General features: G+C 42.8%; 1 protein-coding gene across 1 annotated transcript in view; it reads right to left on the bottom strand.

Annotated features, from left to right (window-relative positions):
• Positions 1–27,019, bottom strand: part of LIMCH1 (LIM and calponin homology domains 1) — a gene marked incomplete at both ends in the record, with an annotated part of 108,430 nt that overhangs the window by 37,454 nt on the left and 43,957 nt on the right. The window contains 8 exons of the mRNA XM_083368054.1: positions 3,077–3,234; positions 5,138–5,267; positions 9,988–10,023; positions 11,116–11,361; positions 14,339–14,599; positions 16,152–16,460; positions 22,864–23,085; positions 26,489–26,773. Of these exons, the coding sequence (XP_083224180.1) occupies positions 3,077–3,234; positions 5,138–5,267; positions 9,988–10,023; positions 11,116–11,361; positions 14,339–14,599; positions 16,152–16,460; positions 22,864–23,085; positions 26,489–26,773 (1,647 nt within the window). The remainder of the gene's footprint in view (positions 1–3,076; positions 3,235–5,137; positions 5,268–9,987; positions 10,024–11,115; positions 11,362–14,338; positions 14,600–16,151; positions 16,461–22,863; positions 23,086–26,488; positions 26,774–27,019) is intronic.

Raw genomic sequence — 27,019 nt, 5'->3', positions numbered from 1 at the left:
AAGGAAAAAAAAATACAACAACAAGGAAAGTCCAGTTGCGACGGCAGCAAGGCTGCTCCATGCACCAAAAAATGGAAGGATGTTTCGATTCCCACCGTGGGCGAACGGCTACAAAAGCTGGCGGAACTGGCAGAGAATTAGCTAAACTGACCGTTTCGGTAAAAGAAAAGAATATAAGCACTTTTGTTTCTACTTGGAAACCGCTTCTGGACTTTGTGCTCGAGCTGGAAAAAAAAATGACACTCTGAGTTTGGGTTTTACTGATTACCGGTAGATTGATTTGCTGACATAGAAATGGCTATAACCTTTCAGGAGGTTATAACAATGGATACTTGGGAAAAGATTTGGGTCAGAAATGTAAAATTCACACAGGCTCAAAATTTAAGAGAGAATTTTTATAAAATGTTTTATAGGTGGCATTTAGACCCTAAAAAACTAGCAAGTATGTATCCGAACTGCCAGCCTAAAGGTTGGAGGTGTGGCTGTGAGGATGCAACGTATTATCACATATGGTGGACTTGTAAAAAAGTTAAAGCTTTTTGGATTAAAATTGGGTGGAACATGCAGAAAATATCTAAGAAGGAGATAAGGTTTTCTCCACAGTTATTTTTGTTGGGTATTATTACAGATTGTACTGTTATAGAAACCAAATTGATGTTGAATTTAATAAAGGCAGCAGGACTCTTAGTAGCGCAATATTGGAAGAAGGAGGAACTGCCGAATATAGAAGAATGGACTTTGAAAGTTTCAAACCTGGCGGAAATGGCAAAGATTTCAGCATATTTGAAAGAACAATCGCAACAGAGATACATTGTGGAATGGAGAAGATGGATGGAATATATCCAGAATAAATATGGGACTAAAAAGTTTCATTTAGCATTTGAATAAGTATTAGTTTTATACGATGTATTATTAGTTATTCTTTATTTGTTAGTAATTTAGTTATGTTTAAGGGGAGTTAAAGTGCGATAGATTTTAATGTGGTTTTTTTTAGCTTGTTAGCATATTTTAGCTTAAGTTTGTAAAGTTTATACCCTGTATTCAGCTCTGGGAAGTCCGGGGGGGGGGAGGTAAGGGAGGGTAAGGGGGAGGGGAGGGGGAGGGAGGGAGTTTATCTTTTAAAAAAATGTATTGTAAAACTTTTCAATAAAAAAATAAATAAATAAAAAACAGAAATGGCGAGTTCGCACTTCTATAGAAATGTAAAAAAGTGGAGGTTCGATCTTAAGGTCTTATTTTACTGCAACGGTTACTATTTGTTTCTGCATTTCGGTATTTTATAAGTGAATCCAAATCTTTTTTTTTTAAGAGAAAAAAGAAAAGTCCAGTTAGCCTTTTGAAAAAGAATCTTTCGGAGAAGATTGCAGAATGACACGTCTGGAGCCCGAGTGGGCAACGGCATAAGAGAAAAGAAACCCGACTTTTATCTCATAAGCAGTTGCAAAGTTGCCATGCCCTTCTGCTACTCTACAGACCCTTATATTTAGAGTCATAGCGAGGACTGTGCACATGGATAACTAACATGTGAAGCAGAAGATCGGGACCAATGCTTTTTTTACTGATCCGTCTATGGAGATTTTCAGTCATCCAGGTGCTTTGTCATGAGGCACCTGGACTTTCTTGTTTTTCTTTGAAGACGCTTTGCTTTTCATCCCAGAAGCTTCTTCGACTCTGGCTGAATGGTGGGCAACGGAAGGATTTATACTCCTTGCAGACAGCTGGTCATTTGCACCCTTTTAGCGAGTCGTTGAGGCCACTGGGAGGTTTGTCAGGGTGTTCACTCCCCTGTGTCCCTTCACTTTGCAGCCAAGAAGTCTCCACACCCATTTGCACCACTCAGGTGACCTAGAAGTCACAGATAAACCTCCAAGTGGCCTCAACGACTCTCTAAAAAGATGCAAATGACCAGCTGTCTGCAAGGAGTATAGATCCTTCCATTCCCCACTGCCTAATAATAATAATAATAATAATAATAATAATAATAATAATAATAATAATAATAATAATAATAAAGTTGGAAGGGACCTTGGAGGTCATCTAGTCCAACCCCCTGCTCAGGCAGGAAACCTTATATCAGAGCTGAAGAAGCTTCTTGGATGAGAAGAGAAAGCTCTTCAAAGCAAAAACAAGAAAGGCCAGTTGCCTCCTGAAAAAAAAGCACCTTTGGGATTTTTACTGGCCTGTTAGTCCTATTTCTTCTTTGATGGACAACTCAAGCCCTGATGTTCTACAAATACACACACACACACACACGCACAGTTGCAGCCAGCAGTTGGACACGTCCCTATGCTTTAGATTCCAAGAAGCATGATGTAATAATACATATTACAAACAGAACTGTCGCAGGTTTGGGCCACAAGGCAAATAGGTCCAGACTGTGGGATCCTTGGGGCGCTCTGCACTTGGTTGTTTTCTTGCAGATGTTGTGTTTACCCAACTAGGTAGCCTCATCTGTGCTCCAGCGGAGTAGGTTTGCTCTGAGGAGGTTACCTAGTTTATTTTATTTATTTATTTATTTATTTATTTATTTATTTATTTATTTATTTATTTATATTTTAATTCCATTTATATCCCGCCCTTCTCCGAAGACTCAGGGCGGCTTACAAACTTAGCAGTAGCCTTCATTCTATGTATATGCCTGCTTATTAGGGCTTTCACACACCCCCAAGCGGCATTATTACAAAGTCAGCTTATTGCCCCCAACAATCTGGGTCCTCCTTTTACCTACTTCGGAAGGAGGGAAGGCTGAGTCAACCTTGAGCCTGGTGGGATTCGAACCTGCACTCATTGCAGGCAGCTGGTGTTACTTAGGGAGGCATTAGCCCACTGCTCCACCAAGTTTGGGTCATGAAACCTCTGCAAGAAAAACACCAAGCTCAGAAAGCAACCAGGAGCCCACAGTTCAACTCTGAGCTACAAATATTCTTTTCGATCAATATCTGGACCATCATTTCTTTAGCCATGGTTTCTAAATATGCCACAATTGCCTGGGCTCATTCATACACTCAACTCAACCCCTCACTATGATCTGCTGTGCCTCCTGCAACCAGCCTTTGCTTCCTTAAGGCTAACGTACTTCTCCTCCACAATCTCTCGATAGGTCTTGATGCTTTTCCTTCTCTCACTGTTTCCCTCTCCTCCAGTGAGTAGCTGCTCCATCTTCCTCCTCTCGGCTTCTTTCTTCAGCAAGTCCTGGGAAGCACTCCTACGACGGGTTTTCCACCGGGCTAAATCCTACATGAAAGCACGGAGTAGAGACAAAGGAGAAGAAATACCCAACGACGTAAACATAAATTTGGGGCTCAAGGACTAGGCATATTTCAGTGGGAGACTGCCAGAGTTCCAGTCCTTCAGGCCAAACTGTCAAATTAAAAAAAAAAAGCAGGAGATACCATCTCATCCCAGTGAAATGGTTGCCCAGGCTATTTCTGAACACCTCCAGTGATGGAGCATAACTTCTGGAGGCAGGTTGTTCCACTGATTAATTGTTCTAACCATCAGGAAATTCCTCCTTAGTTCTAGGTTGCTTCTCTCCTTGGTAAGTTTTTAGGTTTAAGGTTTATTAAATTTATATGCCGCCCTTCTCCCTGAGGACTCAGGGCGGCTCACAACAATAAAAAAGTTAAAAGATATAAACACAAAAATTAAAAAAGAGGATTAAACAATGTAAGAAATAAGAACAATTTAAACCAATAAAAAAAACCAAATTTAAAAACTATGATCAGTCCAGGCCCGCTTGTTGGAATAGCCAGGTCTTTAGGTCACGGCGGAAGGACCGAAGGTCAGGGGCCATCCGCAGCTCCGGGGACAGTTCGTTCCAGAGGGTCGGTGCGCCCACAGAGAAGGCTCTTCCCCTGGGGGTCGCCAGCCGGCATTGCCTGGCCGACGGCACCCTGAGGAGGCCGACTCTGTGGGAGCGAACCGGGCGATGGGAGGTTGACATTGGCAGCAGGTGGTCTGGCAAGTACCCCGGGCCTAAGCCATGCAGGGCTTTAAAGGTGATTATCAGCACCTTGAATCGCACCCGGAGGGCAACCGGAAGCCAATGCAGCTCGCGCAGGAGTGGTGTAACATGGGAGTATCGAGATACTCCCATGTTACACCAAGTTCCCATCTCTTGCTTCTTGTTCTGCCCTCAGGTGCTCTGGAGAATACGTGAACCCCCCCTTTTCTCTGTGACAGCCCCTCAAGTATTGGAAGATAGCTATCGTGTCTCTCGGATCCTTCTCTTCCATACACTTGACATACTTCTAGCTGTCTCAATTGTTCATCCTACGATTTGGCCTCCAAACCTTTGCTGCTCTTCTCTTCACACTTTCCAGGGTCTCAGATTAATTATATAATGTAATATAACAACAACAACAACAGAATTGGAAGGGACCTTGGAGGTCTTCCAGTCCAACCCCCTGCCCAGGCAGGAAACCCTATACCATTTCAGACAAATGGCTGTCCAGTCTCTTCTTAAAAATGTCCAGTGTTGGAGCATTCACAGCTTCTGGAGGCAGGTTGTTCCACTGGTTAATTGTTCTCACTGCCAGGAAATTTCTCCTTAGTTCCAGGTTGCTTCTCTCCTTGATGAGTTTCCATCCGTTGCTACTTATCCTGCCTTCTGGTGCTTTGGAGAACAGCTTGATCCCCTCGTCTTTGGGGGAGCCCTTCAAATATTGGAAGACTGCTATCACGTCACCCCTGGTCCTTCTTTTCATTAGACTAGACCAGGGGTAGGCAACCTTGGCTCTTTTATGACTCATGGACTTCAACTCCCAGAATTCCTCAGTCAGCTGACTGAGGAATTCTGGGAGTTGAAGTCCATGAGTCATAAAAGAGCCGAGGTTGCCTACCTCTGGACTAGACATACCCAACTCCAGCAACCGTTCTTCACACATTTTATCCAGCAGTCCCCTAATCATCTTTGTTGCTCTTCTCTGCACTCTTTCTAGAATCTCAACATCTTTTTTTGATTGTGGCGACCAAAACTGAACCCAATATTCCAACTGTGGCCTCATCAAAGCAGCATAGAGTGGCATTAAGATCTTGGTTCTATTGATTATTATGCCTGTCATTTAAACGTGGTCAGCAAAAGCTCTATGATAGCAACTAGATCTGACCACCACATCTCTACAGACCCCCTACTCACGTCTTGCCACTGATCCTCGTCTTCCTTCAGCTGGTGATGAATGATCTGAAGCTTCTCATGGCGAGCTTTACTGTGAGGTTGATTCATAGCACCCTCGTCTGGACACCTCATGTCGAACATGCTCAGGCTCCTGAAAGGGAAGAATTAGCTTGTCAACAGCAGACTTTGGAGATTTTAGCCACAGGAGGGGGCTGGAAGAAAGTATAATGCATCTGCTTCCGTGGAAAGCTGTGAAGTTCCTTAGCTGAGGATGCCTTTAGCCAGACACCTAAGGATCAGAGACATCCTTAGGCCAGGGCTGGGAAACCGTGGCCCTTTTAGGATTTGTGGACTTCAACTCCCAGAATTCCTGAGCTGGTTGTTGAAGTCCACAAGTTGTAAAAGGGCCACGGTTCCCCACCCCTGCTTTAAGTGGAAGTGCTCAGAAGCAGAGTAACGTACGTGCAAGTTGGCCGCTTAAGCCAAACCGAAGCATGTCCAAAGCGATTCTTGTGCTCAACGTGATTGCATGAATTCGGCGCAATCCTCCATAGACAGCCTTGTTCAATTTCTCAACTGTCCCTTCTTTGGGGTTTCAAAAACGTCAAAACTCATTGCTTGTACCGGTGATTTTTAAAACTTTACTGAAGATTTACTCATAAATGTAGAGGCCCTCCTCAGTTCAAAGTTCACTGGTGGTGCCATCAATTCTCCACCTCTGCAGGGGTAACCTGGATCTCTGCAGGCAGTGTTGAACCCAGCTTAGTTCAGCTAGGTCCCTGTGGCTTAGTGGCCTGATAAATAGCCAACTTTAAGCCAGAATTTCTGGTTTTCAATGTATTAAAAGTTTCATGATAACTACAAACTGAGGTGTAGTGAAACTGGTATTTAAAAAGGGGAAAGAAGGAGAAAGGAATTTGATTCTGACTTCACACATCACGAGGTATTATTGCAAGAAGTCTTGAATGATTATCCAAAATGAGATCTGATGGATTCTCTATGGAGAGATTCTCACTCATTCAGGTCATGGTTGTCGGAAAGGTGCTTTTCCAAAAGGCAACTCAACTTTCTTCGGGTTTCCCCCCTCCCCCTTGAAAACGTTTCGTTTCTCATCCAAGAAGCTTTTTCAGAACTGACCAAGCTGAAGACTTGAAGTCAGTTCTTGGATCAGAAGGGAAACGTTTTCAAGGGAAAAAATATATATATATCAAGAAAGCCCAGTTGTTTTTTGAAGAGCAACTTTGGGATGTGGAACTGGGTTGTGTTCTAAGTGCATTGACTACAAGCCCTAGTTGGCTACAACCCCTAGAAGCCACCCATAGGGATGACCTGTCCACATGGTCCTTATTCCTTCAGGACCAAAAAATGTCGCCCATTCTCAGCCCAGAATATACTGTATTTCAGGGGGAAAAAACCCAATCTTCAGTGACCAGCATTCTCCCAAAGTAGCAAGTTTGAAAAACTTTCTTAGAAAGCTACCATGAATTATATATGTACCTCTCAAATTCGGAAATATTTGAAATGACCACTATATATAGTGAAACTCTATAGAGACAGTTGAGAAGAACAAAATCGTTACTATTTTAGGTTAAAATGCCAACAGGGAGTAAGCTGAGGTAGCCATCTCTATTGAACGCACATGCACAAAGGCCGTTCTTGTTATTTTGTTAAGAACAAGATCCTGGAAAACTCTGAGACATGTTCATACATAATAAAACAATGAACAGTTTTTCTATTCTATGGCCATTTCTCTTGCACGATGAAGCTACGAAGCTGGTTATGAATGTTAAGCAAGATAAACGATGGCATTGCAAAGATAGCACAGAGTAGAACAGCTCAAAGACACCGTATGCAGCTGATTGGTTTTCAGGACTGGCACACATAGACAGAATTCCTTTTTTTTTTTTTTGCTAGAAATGCAGGTTAATGTTATAAGCACATCAATTTCATTTGGTAATCCTTATACGAACTGAGACAGCTCTAGTGAAATAGATCAAACACCAAGCAGAGATAATTTTATTACTGTGTGGAATGTCAATCTATTTTGCTAGATTGTTGCTAAGCACTTGCAAGCATGATCCTAACTTTCTAAGTGTCCAATCACACTTGGCCCATAAAGAACTCTACTCTATTCTATTCTATTCTATTCTATTCTATTCTATTCTATTCTATTCTATTCTATTCTATTCTAATTTCAATTCAATTCTATTCTATTCTATTCTCAATAAAGATCCTATCCTATCCTATCCTATCCTATCCTATCCTATCCTATCCTATCCTATTGTATTCTATTTGCAATACAGATTCTATTCTATTCTATTCTATTCTATTCTATTCTATTCTATTCTATTCTATTCTATTCTAATTTCTATTCTATTCTAGTTTCTATTCTATTCTGTTCTATATTCCAATGTCTATTCTATTCTATTCTATTCTATTCTATTCTATTCTATTCTATTCTATTCTATTCTATTCTATTCTATTCTATTCTATTCTAATTTCTATTCTATTCTAGTTTCTATTCTATTCTGTTCTATATTCCAATGTCTATTCTATTCTATTCTATTCTATTCTATTCTATTCTATTCTATTCTATTCTATTCTATTCTATTCTATTCTATTCTATTCTATTCTATTCTATTCTATTCTAATTTCAATTCTATTCTATTCCATTCGCAATATTCTTTTCTAGTCTATTCTGTCCTGTTCTGCTCTATTCCTTTAAGAGAAAATTTCATATTCCAAAGAAAATGGGCTTCTGCTGAATAGATGGTCTCACTTACCACCTGTCATCTGCTACATGGCTAAGGTTCCCAGGACCTGTATTTCGGCATTATTTAGAAGAACATTTTGTTGCCTTAATCCTACTGTCTATTGATGGAGGCAAGGCAGGAAGAGAAATAATACTGAGATGGAATATATTGAACGAAATGTTTTTGTTAGGGTGACTCTGAGGTCAGAGAGGTTTCCATTCAAAACACTAGCAGGGGCTGCTGCTGCACGAAAATACCACCCCCACTAATCTTTCCTGTTGGTTACCTATTTAATATCAAGATCCTTAACTGCTTCTCTCCTATTTAAAAAAAGGTAAAAGGTAAAGGTTTCCCCGCACATGCGTGCTAGTCGTTTCCGGCTCTAGGGGCCGGTGCTCATCTCTGTTTCAAAGCCGAAGAGCCAGCGCTTGTCCGAGGACGTCTCCGTGGTCATGTGGCCGGCATGACTAGACGCCAAAGGCGCACGGAACACTGTTACCTTCCCACCGGAGTGGTCCCTATTTTTCTACTTGCATTTTTACGTGCTTTCGAACTGCTAGGTTGGCAGAAGCTGGGATGCGTAACAGGCACTCACTCTGTTACGCGGCACTCGGGATTCGACCCGCCAAACTGCCGACCTTCTGATCGACAAGCTCAGCGTCCTAACCCACTGAGCCACCGCGTCCCTCTCCTATTTAAAGACGTTATTAAATAAATAAAAACACCTACACCACTGTAACGAGGAAGCCAGCTATACAGAAACCCCCCCCTTAAAAAAAGTACCTGTTAAGCATCCATATTCAATAAAGATTGGGTTTTTTTCCCCCTGAACAATTTACATGTCACCTGCATAAGGAATTCAATTGATTAATTTATACAGTAATGACTAGAGTGGTACATATCAATTAACAGTCACACAAACAGGATACACAAAGACATTAAGAAATAAATAAGGATGGGGTTACAAATGAGAGAACCAATTCCTCCACCTTTGCGTCGAGCAAAATTTCAGCTCCGCAAAATATATAACGGCATCACTTTTTTAAAAAAAACTAAATGCTGCGACGGTCGTAGGTGTGTAAAATGGTCATAACTTTTTTCGGCGCCGTTGTAACTTTGAACAGCCACGAAATGAACTGTTCTGTGTTGTGGACTATTTGCACTATAGTATCTGGAAAGCAGAATGTGAAAAGGTGGCCTCTAATTTGGGTTGCTTTAAAGAAAAGTTTTATTTCAGTTGAATTCTTAGTCACGTATACTACAATTCATTATGTCAGATGGTAGACTTTTTAAATCACTGGATTTATTTGAAAAAAAAAAAATGGCCGGTTATCTCTAATAAGCTCTTATGAGTATTACAGATCTGCAAGCATATTTTGCTGTCATATCGCATCTCAAAGTCAGCATTAATATATGTCCATTAATCTCAGCGCAAAATTGGAATAGAGGCCATTAACAAAATTAAGAATGGTTTCAATTAAAAAAAAAAGAGAGAGAGAGAGAGATTTTGGAGACAGATTAAAGGATGGTTATCATTTTCCTGCTTCCATTCGGCACAGATATCTGCCACGTTTATTTATTTAATGTCCTAGTTCAGGGGGAAAAAAGAGTTATTTTAAAAATGTGATTCCGATGCAAAAATGTGTAAGCATTATCAGTCGCTTTGATGTGGAAAAGCACAAAAATGTTTCTGTCTCTATAAAACGATTTGGGGGTTTGGCTACAGGACTGAGCTAAACTGCTTTAAGAAAAAAAATAATAATTCTTTTTAAGGAACCGGTCTTATTAGCAGGAGAAAATTCATAGGTTTGAAGGCTACATCTTCAGTGTAAGAATTCTAGTTTCTTTTAATCATCCCGGGCCCCACAGAGCTTAAAAACAATCACATGGTGAATTAGCAAATGTTTGATTTTTCCAGCCATTGCATGCTTTGCTGCTTTTTTTTGGAAAGTTAGGGCTTTAATGCCACAGCCAACATATATGTTAAAAGCGCTGCTGAAGGACGAGGAAAGCAGGAGAATCGAAGGGAATCAGCTGCATTTTAAATTAGTAGTAAGTACAGAGAGCATGCAGCTTGAGTGGTTTTAAGGTACCCAAAGGGCACACACGACAACTTACTCTGCATCATCAGACACAGGGGTTCGGCAGCCGGATCTATAAAATCAAATATAAAATTAGAGAAACTGGGCCAGGACGGTAACGAAGGATTCAAACGCATTGGCTGCAGTGAAAAATGATCAGTTTTCCTCTGAAACAGAAGCTTTAAAAGGCAGGAGAGCATTAACATGTCAGAAAAATACGCACGAAATAGAACTTTATTCTCCCACTCCGTAGAACGTTATTTTTTTTAAGCAGTGTTTGTTTTTTTTATAAACCCAAATGTTTAGAATTCGGAATTATCCTGTTAGCAAGCCACACCGTGAAAGTGAAGGCAGAAAGCAGTTCCTAATAGATCAGCTGAGAAAATAACAGCAATAATAATAATATACAGGTAGTCCTCGACGTACGTGGAGGCCGACATTTCTGCTGCTAAGCGAAACATTTGTCGACTGAATTTGCTCTCGTTTTTATGGCCTTTCTTGCCACGGTTGCTAAATGAATCCCTGCAGTGGTTAAATTAGCAACATGGTCGTTAAATGAATCTGGCTTCCCCCCCCCGGGGACATGGCGACCGTCGTAAACACGAGTCAGTTGCCAAGTCTGAATGTCAATCACGTGACCACGGGGAAGTTACAATGGTCGTTAAGTGTGAAAAACGGTCTTACATCGCTTTTTTCATTGCCGTTGTAACTTTGAATGGTCACTAAAAGAATTGTTGAAGAATCGAGGACTACCTGTGTTGTCCAGATCAGCCACCCATGCAGTTACTACATTTGTCCTGTTGTGATAATTAATGTGCACAGGGATCAACAACTTTTACCCTGTGTAGCGCTTCGGGATCCTGCAAGTGAAAGTACCGTGTTGTATTTCTGCAAGATTATACAATTTATAAGCGGCAATTAGCAGATCTCCAGAGAAAAATCCCAGCGACTTACGTTTACACCGAATTTCTCGAGAATATTATCCGTTTTCTTGAACCACTGTTCTCCCAGCCCAATTGCCGGGCCTGGCGTAGGTTTCTTAACAACAAAGTCTCATTGGCAGTCTACATGCGTGTTAATACACAACCCCACACACCAGGCAACCTGCACCACACACTTTTATATGGACATTAGGATGCAACGTGCGAATTGGACAACGGCTCACGTTTGCAAAGGGTCAGCGTCTCGTGTCGCCAGTTGTTGGCTACTGATTTCGAGACGTTTCTGCATCTCTGGCTGGATTACGTTGGGGTCCGAGATATCCTTGTCGACAACGGAAAGTTCATCCTCTGGTGCTAAGCCTGCCACACTATGCCTGCGGTGTTCCAGTGTGTACTCGGGCTGCATTGCAATGCTTTGCGCGATCTCTGCACAAAACGATTCAGCTCTTACCGAATCCGTCGCAAGGACGCTAAAAAAAGAGTCGGTTTTAGTTGGCAGTGGGGACACGGCACGGATCTTTCAATCTCCAACCCACGGGGCCAAGGGCTGAGATTATGTCGCAGAGCATGCATTAAAAAAACAAAGCAAAATGAGAGAGTTTATGCCAGAATTATTTTTGTTAGGCGCAATTGTAGGAAATTATGAGAAAGGGCGTACATATTTAAGTTTACACACATTAACTGCAGCAAGAATTGTATTCGCTCAATGTTGGAAAAATGAAGATTTACCAACGGAGGAAGGGTTCATTAAAAAAAAAAATCTTAAAAGAGTGTGCAGAAATGGATAGATCCACATTGAAAATGAAAGAGAAAGAAGACTCAAGCTTATGGGGTACCTTTTATCGTTGGCTAGAAAAATAGGTATCATTAAACTAGGCATTGAAACCCAGACAATATGTTGCTGACAAAATATCAAGCACTTGTGATTATAAAAAATTAATATCTATCTATCTATCTATCTATCTATCTATCTATCTATCTATCTATCTATCAATATCTATCTATCTCCATTATCTCTCTATCTCTCTATCTCTCTATTCATCATTTATCTCTCTGTGTATCTCTCTCTCTCTCTCTCATCTATCTATTCATCATTTATCTCTATCTATCTGTCTGTCTGTCTGTCTGTCTGTCTATCTATTCATCATTTATCTCTATCTATCTGTGTATCTGTCTATCTCTCTCATCTATCTATTCATCATTTATCCCTATCTATCTATCTGTGTATCTGTGTATCTGTCTGTCTATCTATCTATCTATCTATCTATCTATCTATCTATCTATCTATCTATCTATCTATCTATCTCAAAATCACAAAAGCACTGTATTTTTCAGCGATTGTACTTGTGAGCGCCACCCAGGCAGAACAGACACACCTATCCAGTCTGTGAATTGGGTTTTGTTTGTTTTTTACAGGAGACCGGCACCAACAAATTGCACGTTGGCTTTAATGAAAGGAATACTTTTTGGGGATGGCTACATCATGGGTGGCCACCGGATCACTGAGGCCATAAGTGGCACAGGAAAAAAGGAAAAGATTCCTGTCAGCCAAAGATAAAAACAGGAGTAAACGAACAATTGCTACATCAGTGGATTCCATCTGCACCTCCATTTTCCCTATTAATTTTGTTGCTTTGCATCCCCTTTAACAGATTGTAAGAAACCGGGGCCATGGCAGGCATTATTCTTTCCAGCAATTTGTACTGGAACAATTTACTTATATCCTTGATGTAATTGACTGGCAGAAGGTTGCCAAGGATGCAGAATAACAGAGTTGGAAGGGACCTTGGAGGTCATCTAGTCCAACCCCCTGCTCAGGCAGGAAACCCTATATCATTTCAGACAAATGGCTGGCCAGTCTCTTCTTAAAAACTTCCAGTGTTGGAGCATTCACCGCTTCTGGAGGCAGGTGGTTCCACTGGTTAATTGTTCTAACTATCGGGAAAGTTCTAGGTTGCTTCTCTCCTTGGTTAGTTTCCATCCGTTGCTTCTTCTTCTGCCTTCAGGTGCTTTGGAGAATAGCTTGACTGCCTCTTCTTTGGGGCAGCCCCTGAGATACTGGAACGCTGCTATCATGTCACCCCTAGTCCTTCTTTTCTCTAGACTAGACATACCCAATTCCAGCAACCGTTCTTCATATGTTTTAGCCTCCAGTCCCCTAATCATCTTTGTTGCTCTTCTCTGCCTTCTTCCCAAGACGCAGCACCGCTGAGCTAGTCGGAGACAAATGGATCTCTTCTCCAGTTTAAAGTTGGTTGAACTTCCATCCATCACACCGTGTGGAATGGGGAAAGTCTTTTATAATTTATTTCTGATCTACTAAGTCAGCAGTTGCTGCTCTCTCCAGAAGACCAAAATTATGCTGTCATTTTCTGTCCCGGATATCTAGTATGTTTCAACGGATCAAGTGCTGGACTGAAATCCCATTCAACCATAAAGCTGATTCCCTGATTTTGGACAAATATTGACACACTACAACGGGCGAAATATGCAGTGCTTTGAGCTTATCTTCAGATGGGCAGGATAATTACGTTTCTTTTGAAGTTATTCAGTGCACATCTGTTTACATTTGGTAAAAAACGAATCTTTTGTCTTTGTTATGCCCAAGTCATAACTATTCAGATGCATTTCGTGGGACACACGCAGCATTCTAGACGAACAGAGTTTCGTGCAAACCACAGACCTCCTCAAGCCCAGGATTATAATATAATAAGTGGGCTGGGTGAGAGAAGGAAAGCCGGGTTAAATGTAAAAAGAAAAACCAACTTTGTGGACAGCCTTCGAAGTCTACTATCACCTAGAACAGGGGTAGGCAACCTTGGCTCTTTTATGACTCATGGACTTCAACTCCCAGAATTCCTGAGTCAGGTATGCTATGTTGAAGTCCATGAGGCATAAAAGAGCCGAGGTTGCCTACCCCTGACCTAGAAGTAATTCTTGGTTTTGGTGCTCTCTGAGCTTGGCTGTTTACTTGCAGATGTTTCATGACCCAAGTAGGTAACATCATCAGTGCTAGAAGGGAGCACCAGAAGAAACCCCACTCTCTTGTAGCACTGATGATGTTACCTAGTTGGGTCATAAAACATCTGCAAGAAAACAACCAAGCTCAGAGAACACCAAGGACCCTGCAGTCCTCCTCCTCCTCCTCCTCCTCCTCCTCCTCTCTGCAAACGCCACACTGTTCTAGTACTGATGATGTTACCTAGTTGGGTCACGAAATGTCTGCCAGAAAGTCACCAAGCTCAGAGATAACTGAGAATGCCTCGTTTCAACCTGAGCTACAAATAGGCTCCTTTTTTTAGTAATTCTTGTTTGCCAGACATTGCAAGACAATGCAGTGTTGGTTTAATTAAAGAAAGCGAAGGCATGCTTTCTGCAAAGAGAAGCCTTGTTCTGCATGAATAGATGGGGAAGAGGGGGTGGGGGACCCCAAAATAAGTGTCTGACCTCTTCGCTTGTTGTCCAGTCCTTATAAACTCTTCCTCCCTCTTGTGTTGCTTGGAGAAATGAAGAGGAATCAACTGACTGACGCATGATTCAGCCTGCTTTGAAAGACCTTCAGTTCTTCTCACCGTAACATCACCTTTCTCTGGATTCTGAAATCCCACCTTCTCACGCTCTGGATCCCTTTTCTGCTCATTTTGATCTTTTGATATAAATGAAGGTGCTCCGTGACCAGGTGGAGTCACGCAAAGCAACGAGACATTTCTGTCAAAGCAATCGTGAGCAGTGTTATTCTAACAGAAGACCAAGGCTGATCCTACAGAACGGCATGCAACACAGACAGTGCCTGTCTTACAATCCCAATTTCCAACGCTAAGCGAGGCCAGTTTTTCCCCCACAGTTTATGACCACAGTGGTTAAGCGAATCACTGCCGTTGTTAAGTGACTTGTGCGGTCTTTAAGCGAATCTATTTTCCCCTGTTGACTTTGCTAGTTGGAAGCCTTTTGGGAAGGTTACAAATCACCCAACACTGGGACGCTATCGTAAGGAAACGCCCATTGTTGAGCAGCCAGATTTGGATCGTGTGACTGCAGGAATGCTGCAACAGTCGCTAAATGTGAAAAAACAGCCATGTGTCACTTTTTAGCACCGCTGTAACTTTGAATGGTCACTAATGAATGGCTGTAAATTGAGGATGACCTGGAGTCTGTTTTAAAACCTGAGGAACAGGTAGAATTTGGGCGTGGGAAACAGAGCCCTGTTTCCCTGCATCCATGTCGCCGTGACGTCACAACCGGAAGTCTAGAACAGATTTAGAATGCGTGATGCTTATAGGGCACTAACGTTGAGCATGTTTTATCTTAGGGAGTCCATGTGTTTTAAGCTTTTTGCAAATGCAAGATAAAGGTAAAGGTAAAGGTTCCCCCGCACATGTGTGCTAGTCGTTTCCAACTCTAGGGGCCGGTGCTCATCTCTGTTTCAAAGCTGAAGAGCCAGCGCTTGTCCGAGGACGCCTCCGTGGTCATGTGGCCGGCAAAGACGCCAAAGGCTCACGGAACACTGTTACCTTCCCACCGTAGTGGTCCCTATTTTTCTACTTGCATTTTTTACGTGCTTTCGAACTGCTAGGTTGGCAGAAGCTGGGACGAGTAACAGGCGCTCACTCTGTTACATGGCACTTGGGATTTGACCCGCCAAACTGCCGACCATCTGATCAACAAGCTCAGCGTCCTAACCCACTGAGCCACCGCGTCCCTTAAATGCAAGATAGGGTGCACCAAATTCCTTTTAGGCAACCCCCAGTGTAATAAACAAGTAAATAAGTACACACACATACAAATCAGAACGACATTCATTATGCGAGCTTGATTTCGTTGTGAGTTACGCAATGACAACAAAGATATTCTACTCTATGGTTAGCAGCTACAGCAGCCCTGCAAAAGTTCTTTGGAGAAATGAAGTTACAATGCTAAACCCAAACAGATTAAAATGAAACTAGCGACAAGTCCCTCTTTCTTTTGAGCTTCTGCGGAACACAACAAGCCAATAAATACAAACACAAATGACGTTTTCCCTTGGCTGCTGGCGTAAAGCTTTGGGAAAACTCAATGACACGTGATCGTTTTTCCGTAGGTCTCTTGTATTAGTAAACTTTTTTTACCGTACCGATTATCTTCTGCTGGAATAGTACGGCAACTGGTTCATTTTGATTGGCCGCCCCTCGTTTCATTTCATCCTTTCTGCTTAAGGGATAGAACACAAAACCCTCAAAAAAAAACTTCCATGCAAAAACAGGCACAAGATGCTCACAATAACCTTTCTGTTTTTTCTGCTTTCTGCCGACGTTTCGGCTCACTCTGGCCAGCCACTTTTCTTGGGCAATGCGATGGAGAATTACAAATCGCTAATTGGTTAGCTGGAAGAAGGGAACTAATCGCTTTCGGAAAAGTCCCGAATCTTCTAACCATCATATCATCTCTTTCAAGGTCTGGGAAGCGGTCATCCGATTCTTCTTCGCTATCTTCACGCCATTCATCCAGACCGCTAGGTTGTTGCCTCTGGGTATCAGTGCGAGCATCCTGGACTGGGGAATTACACTCCTCTGAATTGGTCAGTATTATTTCACTACCGCAGGAGAGCAGGAGAGAGAGAGAGGAGGAGAAATAATGAGGACCACATGGAAAGGCAAAGGAGAAACTTTGACTTAACCACCTTATCTCTCATAAGGAACATCAAGAGCTTCTTAACAGGAGCATCAAAAGCAGATCTGCACCCACAATGGGAAGCTTAGCAAATGTGAATACTTTGCTTTCTAACTCACCCAGGAAAAGAGAGAGACAGAGAGAGAGAGAAACGACGACGCAACAGCGTGGACCACTTTTAAGATATACACTTCAAACGTTTCCTGAATGAAAAACAGGGTGTTCATTTAACCGATTGCTTTCAAGAGAGGATTGAAATTTTGTACGGTTCTGCCAGTAATGAGAGAAAGCACATGGATATTGTCAAAAAAAAAACCCCACACAAATATTTTGGAATAAAGAGCACGGAGAACCTCGTCAAGGGACTAAATTGGCTGAGTTGATTGCTTTGATTAAAGAGAAGAAGACAATTAATTTTGTTTCTACTTGGAAACCGCTTCTGGACTTTGTGCTTTGAGGTGTGTGTGTGTCGGGGAGGGGGAATGAAACTTTGATTTTGGGTTTTACTGATTAGATAGGCTTGGTGTTCTAGTATGTATTATTGTATAAAAGTAAAAAGTTGAGGTTTTAGGTTGTTACTTTATTCTACTGCACCAAAAGGAGTGGGAAGTCAATGCCTTTTCCCCTCTACTCCACATTTTTCTCTCTTCCCCTTTTTCCTCCTCCTATGTTACTTTTATTTTCATTTCTCTGTATAGTTTTGTATTTTATGCTTTGATAAATAAAATTTTTAACCCTAAAAAAAAGACACACACAGAGAGAGAGAGAGAGAGAGAGAGAGAGAGAGAGAGAGAGAGAGAGAGAGAGAGAGAGAGAGAGAGAGAGTCTCGCCAAATGGACGTCACAATGTGAAATCTATCAAGATAATCTGGCCATCACCTCTTATGGTTGATCAAATAATCAACTGATTTTATTGCAGTTATAGGCCATCGTCAAAGATGCACTACGCCATTTCAGTGAATAGAAGGGACAGATAGAGAAATGAAATAACATTTGAGAAAATCAATGTGACAGACAATAATAATAAGGCTCCTGAGTTTTATCTTCCTACGTTATCAGTTATTAGCTTCTGAAGGCAAATTCTTCCACTGGTTAATTGTTCTCGCTGTCAGGAAGTTTCTCCTTAGTTCTAGGTTGCTTCTCTCCTTGATGAGTTTCCATCCGTGGCTTCTTGTCCTGCCTTCGGGTGCTTTGGAGAATAGCTTGACTCCCTCTTCTTTGTGGGCAGCCCCTGAGATACTGGAAGACTGCTATTGTGTCACACCTAGTCCTTCTCTTCATTAAACCAGACATAACACCTTAGGACCAGTTTATTTTTATATTTTCTCTGGTTTTCCATCCTTCCTCGATTTAGAAAGAGGACTATTGAATTATATTGGAAGGAAATGAACCCGTTGGACTTTCTCAAGCCAACATATCTTATAATTTCAGAGGTTGCTTTCACTTCTTGATTTGGATTACAGACGGGATGTAATTGAACAACAGGATTCAAGAACAACACTTTTAATCGAGAATCAAAAGTGTGCTATGATTTTGGGATATTGAGTAAGGGGCTTGCATCTCCTAATTTGGCACGCTGAATGTTTTGTCTAGAACGTTGAAGACCAACGGTGAATACGAGTCACGATAAATGTTCAAGAGTTAACCAGCCAAAGGATTTATATTAAGGAAGTATCTATTTTTTGCAACACACATGGGGATAGTGACCTTGCCAACCTGTTTTAACTTTTCCCATGTTCCTTTCTTTTGCACTGGAAGCAAAATACTTCAGCCACATCCCCCTGAGCATTACAGTTCAACGGGAGTAGGATATTTTGTTTTTTTTCTTTTTTTAAAAAAAGCAAGGTAGAACTTTTAAGAAGTACCAGCAAGGATGGGAAGATTTAAATACCTGTTAGTATTTACATCTGGCAAATAGATGGGGAAGAAATGGAGGTAGTGACAGATTTTATTTTCCTGGGCTCCAAGATCACTGCAGATGGGGACTGTAGCCAAGAAATTAAAAGACGCTTGCTCCTCGGGAGGAAAGCCATGGCAAATCTAGACGGCATACTAAAAAGCAGAGACATCACCCTGTCAACAAAAGTGCGTATAGTCAAGGCTATGGTCTTCCCAGCTGCAATGTATGGATGTGAAAGTTGGACCATAAGAAAGGCTGAGCGCCAAAGAATTGAGGCCTTTGAACTCTGGTGCTGGAGAAGACTCCTGCGAGTCCCTTGGACTGCAAGGCGATCAAACCGGTCAGTCCTAGAGGAGATCCACCCTGACTGCTCTTTAGAAGGTCAGATCCTGAAGCTAAAACTCAAATCCTTTGGCCACCTAATGAGAAGGAAGGACTCATTGGAGAAGAGCCTAATGCTGGGAAAGGTGGAGGGCAATAGAAGAAGGGGATGACAGAGAATGAGGTGGCTGGATGGAGTCACTGAAGCGGTAGGCGTCAGCCTAAATGGACTCCAGAAGATGGTGGAGGACAGGAAGGCCTGGAGGAACGTTGTCCATAGGGTCACGATGGGTCGGACATGATTTCGCAGCTAACAAGAAGTATTTACATGGTAAGGCCTGGTAACGTTAGCGTTAGGGTGAAAATATGATATTTTCTTCATGTTGTGTAATTGCTCCCTTATTTCCAGAAACTTGTCTTTAGTTATCACTTGCAAAGATTAAATAACTTATTTACACCCCCACCTTTCTAAATCTATCCACAGCGTGCATAAGTGGTTCTTTGTTATGCTCCTAGAAATTGCGCACACTAGGCAACCTGCAGGTCACATCCTGTCACCCAGACTGGTTTTCCAAAATGTGTTCTCCATCATCAACATGCAAGATTTTGTCTTACCCTGATATCATTGATAATTCAGGAAACATTTTAAGAGGACAAAGGTTGACATCTCAGCCGATGAGGACTTGAAACCAGGGGACGCGTAAGCCTGTAGCAGCTTTGCTGCAAAGTCCTTTTACAAGGAGGAGGATTAAAATTTTTAGGAGAGACGTAGACGGAGAATGGAATCAGGTACGTTCATTGAGCAAGTACTGACGTAAATGATTTGCAAGAATCACACTTGATCGTGAATGGAAAGCTCCGTTTCCCATCGTCATTTCGTCCCAAAGATGCTTTTTCAAAAGGCAAGTTCTTGAGTGAAGAAGCTTCTTGGATGAGAAGCGAAATGTTTTCATAAATTTTTTTCAATAAAATCCAGTTGCCTTTTGTAAAGAAAAAAAAAGCACCTTTGGGACTTCCTAAGTATTTTTTTTTTTTGAGTTCCTCCTCTTTCTCACACAAAAATAAAAATGGAAAGCGTACAAAGAGAGGCCAAAGGAAGTTTGAATGAAAAGGCAAAAAAAAAAAAAACAAAAACAACCCCAATCAATGGGAGAGAAAAAAAAGTAACATTTAAGGAGTATCTGGACGTGGGAGATTGGAAAAACTGATTTAAAGGAAAAAAATAACGCTGAGAAGTTTAGTAATAATAAAAAAAAAACACCTCCCCAGTCAGAAAATGACAGATAGTTCCAAGAATAGCAGCTTATTCGATTCCAGCGGAAGGCAGAATGGAAATCTGGAGAGTCTAGTTTACAAATGGCTTTTGGGAGGACGGCTTGTCAAAAGTGAGATTGTGCCCGCAGTCCTTCCGCTACACTCGATAGTAAAAACGCTATCGTCTAGCCCAAATTGCTTCCGACATCTTCCCAAGCAAAGCTGGGCAGAACAAGGCCTGTTGTAACAGCTGCTTCCTGAACGGGGGTGCCAGAATGTGAGAAGCTTGAGGTCCAGACATCCGAAGAAAGAGGAAAGTGTTTCATTTCAGGGCTACAATCTGAAAGTGTCAGGGACTTTCCTATACAGAGGTGACCAGAAAAGGATGGAAAAGGCCTTGAAGGTGGACCAGGAGGCTATCTTTAGCCACATGGGGGAAAATATATATATATATAATTTCCTATCGAGACATTGTGGAGGAGAAGTACGTTAGCCTTAAGGAAGCAAAGGCTGGTTGCAGAAGGCACAGCAGATCATAATGAGGGGTTGAGTTGAGTGTATGAATGAGCCCAGGCAATTGTGGCATATTTAGAAACCACGGCTAAAGAAATGATGGTCCAGATATTGATCGAAAAGAATATTTGTAGCTCAGAGTTGAACTGTGGGCTCCTGGTTGCCTTCTGAGCTTGGTGGTTTTCTTGCAGAGGTTTCATGACCCAAACTAGGTAACCTCCTCAGAGCAAACCTACTCCGCTGGAGCACAGATGAGGCTACCTAGTTGGGTAAACACAACATCTGCATTAGAACAACCAAGTGCAGAGCGCCCCAAGGATCCCACAGTCTGGACCTATTTGCCTTGTGGCCCAAACCTGCGACGGTTCTGTTCGTAAAATGTATTATTACATCATGCTTCTTGGAATCTAAAGCATAAGGACGTGTCCAACTGCTGGCTGCAACTGTGCGTGTGTGTGTGTGTGTATTTGTAGAACATCAGGGCTTGAGTTGTCCATCAAAGAAGAAATAGGACTAACAGACCAGTAAAAATCCCAAAGGTGCTTTTTTTTCAGGAGGCAACTGGATTTTCTGGTTTTTCCTTTGAAGACGTTTCGCTTCTCATCCCAGAAGCTTCCTCAGCTTCTGACTGGATGGTGGAGGAATGGAAGGATTTATACTCCTTGCAGACAGCTGGTCATTTGCCTCCTTTTACAGAGTCGTTGAGGCCACCTGGAGCTTTGTGTCCTCGGGGTCACCAGAATAGTGCAAATGGGTGTGGAGCCTTCTTGGAACTGCTGAAAGGACTGTGTGGTAGACTGGAGATAGAGGATGTTGTATCCCTCCATCTCTGTTCTGTTTTTGACTTTGATGGCCTCTTTGGCTCCTCTTTCAAACCATTTGGTCCTCTCTGTCCAAAATGTGGACTTTGCTGTCTTCGAAAGAGCGGCCTTGGTCTTTTAAATGCAGACGGGTTGCTGAATCTTGTCCTGGTGGGTTTGTTCTCCTCTGGTTGTGCCATGCGTTTATAAAGTGGTTGTCTTGTTTCCCCAATGTACAGATTTGCACATGGCTCCCTGCATGTGAACGGCCCTCCCTCAAAAGAGGGGGAGGGATAGGGCATCCTCTATCTCCAGTCTACAACAGAGTCCTTTCAGCAGTTCCAAGAAGGCTCCACACCCATTTGCACCACTCGGGTGAACCTCCAAGGGGCCTCAACGACTCTCCAAAAGGAGGCAAATGACCAGCTCTCTGCAAGGAGTATAAATCCTTCCATTCCCTCACCATCCGGTCAGAGCGGAATAAGCTTCTGGGATGAGAAGCGAAAGGTCTTCAGAGAAAAAATCGGAAAGGCCAGTTGCCTCCTGAAAAAAGCGCCTCTGGGACAGCCCTGACCTGGATGATGGAGAATCTCTAGGGAAATTTCCCTGAGAGCTTATAGAAGGATCAGCCCTCGTGTTATGACTGTTCCCGCCACGTCTGTTAACCGAATCACTGCGGTTGTTAAATTAGCAACACGGTTGTTAAGTGAATCCGGCTTCCCCCACTGACTTTGCTTGTCAGAAGGTCGCAGAAGGGGATGACTGCAACCGTCACAGGTACGCGCCAGTTGCCGAGCCTCTGGATTTTGATCACGTGACCCTGGGGCTGCCGCAGTGGTCGTAAGTGTGAAAAACACTATTTTCGGTCCCGAGTCATTTTTTCTTCCAGTGCCGTTGCGACTTTGAACGGTCCCTAAAGGGACCGTTGTAAGCCGAGGACTAATTGGTACACATAGACATCGGCAGAAGATGGTCTGTTTTGAAAGATGGGTTACTTTTTTTGTATTTCAGGACGGTCTGCAGGCGGAGTTGATGCTCTTGGCACACACAGAAAAGGCACGTATTGCTCAGCTTCATTTTTCTTTTTCTTTTTTGACAAAACGATAAGTGTTGTGGGGTGTCCCTGGGGCTCTCTGAACTGGGTTGTTTTCTCGCAGACGTTTCATGACCCAACTAGGTAACGTCATCAGCGCTAGCAGGAAGTGGGGTTTGTGGAGGGGAGGAGGAGAACGGGGGTGTCCTTGATGCTCTCGCTCTCGATTGTTTTCTTGCAAAGGTTTGATGACCCAACTAGATAACATCACCATGGCTAGATTGTGCATCAGATAGCTGACCCCAACCCCCCCCCCCCCTTCTAGCACTGATGACGTTACTTAGTTGGGTCACGAAACGTCTCCAAGAAAACCACCAAACTCAGAGAGCACCAAGGGCCCCGCGGGTCCACCTCGAGCTACAAATATTTACTTGCATAGTCTCATTATTTAGTCAGTAAACATTATTTGGTCAGTGACATTCTCTTCCTCTGTATGTCAACGTACCTCGTCTCCCCTGAAACTTTTAGTCGATCCCAGATCTCTTTATCTTTTGGGGTGATAGACGGAAAGACTGGCTGAGACGGACTAGCCTGGATTGGTTTCTTAGCCAGCTCGTGACTCCAGGTCTCAAGGATTTTCGCTCTGCCTTCTTCCTCAGACTGCAAAGCTGGTTTGTCTTCCTCCAGGACCTCTGGCTGGGTCGAAGTCGCGGTTACCTTTTTCCCACTAGTGTAAATATTCATTCCAAAAATCAGCAGAGAAGGATTTCGTACGACAAGGACAAACCGCACGCCCTCAAGTGGAGTCCCAACTTTACAACCTGTGGCATCGCATCAATTAGGAGGAGCAGGGAAAGATCTGCAGCAGTTTCACCTCTGGACTAGTATCCTCCATTTTTCTTTTTTGGTTAAAAAAAAATCACCATTACCCTTACTACTATTATCCCTGTTAATTTTACTAGTAGGTTTTAGCAGACTCAGCATCTTAATTCAGAAAATGCACAGATGTAATGTGAAAAGTAGAGAGGGTGTAGTTTGAGCCATCTTAAGATCCTAGAGCAGGGGCCTTCAAACTTGGCCCTTTCATGACTTGTGGACTTCAGCTCCCAGAATTCCTCAGCCAGGCACACGTGCCTGGCTGAGGAATTCTGGGAGCTGAAGTCCACAAGTCATGAAAGGGCCAAGTTTGAAGACCCCTGCCCTAGAACGTCCAATTTCAAGGTCGGATCTGCTCTCTACCGTTTAAAACTCTGCAGAGTTAAACTCCCATCGATCGATGCATTTTCCTCCACTTAAGTTTACAGCGATACCTAATTTCGACCATTACGAAGTCTACTTTCCCACACTCTCATGAATTTGGAGATTTGTTTCCAAATATAGCAGCTGGTGGGAGTTTTTACTGGCGCTAAGTATTTCGCCAGGGCCAAGGCTGGCATCTGACAGCCCTGATATGTATGTTCTTCAGAGACCTTTCCAAGACATGACTCATTTCACGGAGGCAGACAAATGTTGACACAGAGACTCTGTCCCCAAAAATGAGACTTTTTTTTTTAAATCTGCCTTAAAGCTGCTGAAACAAGCAGATCTTGGAGGAGATTTTTCTGAAGCTCGCCGGGAGACCCGATTATCCCACCCTTCACTTGGCCAAAAGGACAGACATATTCTTTATGGGCCAAGTACAAATAAACAGAAACTGTCACGTTTGTGATCTCTACAAAGGCTACATTTTGTGACTTTACTATAAATTACACCTTTGGGTTTTGTAGGGGCAAAAAGTACATTAGTTTCAGAAAGAAAGAAAGAAAGAAAGAAAGAAAGAAAGAAAGAAAGAAAGAAAGAAAGAAAGAAAGAAAGAAAGAAAGAAAGAAAGAAAGAAAGAAAGAAAGAAAGAAAAGGGAGGGACAGAGGAAGGAAGGAAGGAAAAGAAGGGAAGGAAGTAAAGAAAGAGAGAAAGGAAGGAAAGGAAAGGAAAGGGAAGGGAAGAAAGAAAGAAAGAAAGAAAGAAAGAAAGAAGAAAGAAAGAAAGAAGAAAGAAAGAAAGAAAGAAAGAAAGAAAGAAAGAGGAAGGAGGTAAAGAAAGAGAGAGAGAGAAAGGAAGGAAGGGAAGGGAAGAAAGAAAAAGAAAGAAAAAGGAAGGAAAGAAGGACAAAGAGAGAGAAATGAAGGAAGGAAGGAAAAGGAGGGAAGGAAGGAAGTAAAGAAAGAGGAAAGGAAGGAAAGGGAAGGGAAGGAAAGGGAAGAAAAGAAGAAAGAAAGAAAGAAAGAAAGAAAGAAAGAAAGAAAGAAAGAAAGAAAGAAAAAAAAGGGAGGGACAGAGGAAGGAAGGAAGGAAAAGGAGGGAAGGAAGTAAAGAAAGAGAGAAAGGAAGGGAAGGAAAGAAAGAAAGAAAGAAAGAAAGAGAGAAAGAAAGAAAGAAAGGAAAGGGAGGGAGGGACAGAGGAAGGAAGGAAGGAAGGAAAAGAAGGGAAGGAAGTAAAGAAAGAGAGAAAGGAAGGAAAGGAAAGGGAAGGGAAGAAAGAAAGAAAGAAAGAAAGAAAGAAAGAAAGAAAGAAAGAAAGAAAGAAAGAAAGAAAGAAAGAAAGATGCCTTTTTGCAATTTCCTTTACTTTTTTATTTGGTAGTACTGAACTGAAGGTCATGGGGGGTTTTTTGGGGGGGTGTGGGACAGTCACACCAATTCAATTACACAAAATAAAAAAAATGTGGTGAGAGGTTGTCAAAAGACTTGAATCTCTTTTTTTGGGGGGGGGAGGAGGAGAAAAAAAAACATTTTATTTTTAGCAGACCCTAAGGGTATAATTTGGAAAAAAATGAAACAAAATCAACCCGTCTGACCTTATCTGAGACATAGAAGGGAACCTATCATACACACGTTTCGTTGCCCTGAATTACTTATAAAAACGATAAAGGATGGAAAAAAAACTTAAAAAAAAGAGTGGGGGGGGATCTGGGATCTGATCAGAAAGCCATTGTTTTGACCGAAACTCTCACCACCTTTTTAGATCCACATTTTGCAGACTGACCCAAAACTTGTCTACCTGACACAACGTTGTACTTTAGCTCTTGTATACTTTTCTGAAAGGTCAGAAGGAAGGCTAAAACAGGCCACAGGCAGTCCTCGACTATACAACTCTAGATAAGTCTAGTGACCACTCCAGGTTACAACGGCACTGAAAAAGAGAGACCGTTTTTCACCCTTAAGGACCGATGCAGCCATCCCCAGGGTCACGTGATCAAAATTGAGAGGCTCGGAAACTGGCGTGTCCTTAGGACGGTTGCAGTGTCTTGGGGGAGGAGGGATCATAAGATCCCCTTTTTACAAACTTCTGAGAAGCCAAAAGGGAAGCCAGACTCACTTTTACAACGGTGCTGCCAACTTAACAGCTGCAGCCATTCGCTTAGCAACGTCAACAAAAAAAAAAAGGTCGTAAAATGGGACAAAACTTGCCTAACCGTCCTCTTGTCCGGGCTCAGTTGCGGCCGGGAGTCAACTGATATTGTTCAAAATCCGTGCATCCGGTTCTAGCTCAGTGCATCGAGACCATTCTGCAGGTAGTCCTCGGCTTACGACCGGAATCGAGCCCAACGTTATTGCTGCTAAGTGAGGCATGTGTGAAGTGAGTTTTGCCACCGTTGCTAAGTGAATCGCTGCCGTTGTTAAGATAGTAACCCAGCTGCAAAAGGGGATCATGTGACCTTAGGACCCTGCAACCGTCAAGAGGTACACGCCAGTTGCCAAGCCTCTGAATTCTGATCACGTGACCCTGGGGATGCTGCAACGGTGGTAAGTGTGAAAAACGGTCCTGAGTCGCTTTGCTTAGTGCCGTTGTAACTTCGAGGAGTCACTATATTTATATAGCTATGAGCCAGTGTGCCAAGCGTCTGAATTTTGGTCAAGTGGTCCTGGGGATGCTGCAACGGTCCTAAGTGTAAAAAACATTATTACTACTACTACTAAATGAACTGTTGTACATTGAGGACTTCCTGTATTTACGTAACACGACCGACTTTATATCCGGGTCCACCTTTGGCTGCGTGAACCCCGCGGGACGTACAAGGACGTCTACGCCTGTAGCTTCTTCCTATTTCCAAACTCCATTGCTGCCACCAAGAGACGGACATGAGCGCACCTGGGACCTTCCCGGTTTTGATTCGGGGTCTTCCTTGCTTCCCTTCCCTTCCGATCTCGGTTTGCGTCAGGAGGGAGGAGGAAGTGGGAGAAGGGCAGGGCCCGTTCGCAGCGGTGGAGCCTCGCTCTGCGTACGGCGAAATCGTCTTTCTCTAGGTCAGGAACTCTATCGCCACCTTCCTCCTCGGAGTCCGCCTTTTTCGGCTGATAGCACCACGTAAAAGGATTTTCTCTCCGGAGGACGATGTCCCGGGTGAGCTCGTTCACTTGACCCACGGGTTTCGGGCTGGGACGCCGCAAAGTGAAACGAGAAATCCAGATGTGAAGCAGAGCAGGACTCCCGTCGCTCTCCAGTAAAGTAGACCAAAATCACGCGACGCGCATGCTTTTTAGTCGAAGGCAACTTTCCCCCCCCCACTTCTCATCTGACACCCTCTCATCATATTCCACTACAACCCCCATAATCCCCAGGCATCCAGTTTGGGGACTGTTGCTGGGGATGATGGGCCTTGTAGGTCCACATATCTCCATG

This window comes from Vipera ursinii, assembly GCF_947247035.1.
Source record: "Vipera ursinii genome assembly, chromosome: 7".
Classification (NCBI taxonomy): domain Eukaryota; kingdom Metazoa; phylum Chordata; class Lepidosauria; order Squamata; family Viperidae; genus Vipera; species Vipera ursinii.
Note: the sequence above shows the minus strand (reverse complement) of the source record. Positions and strands in the feature narration are given on the sequence as shown.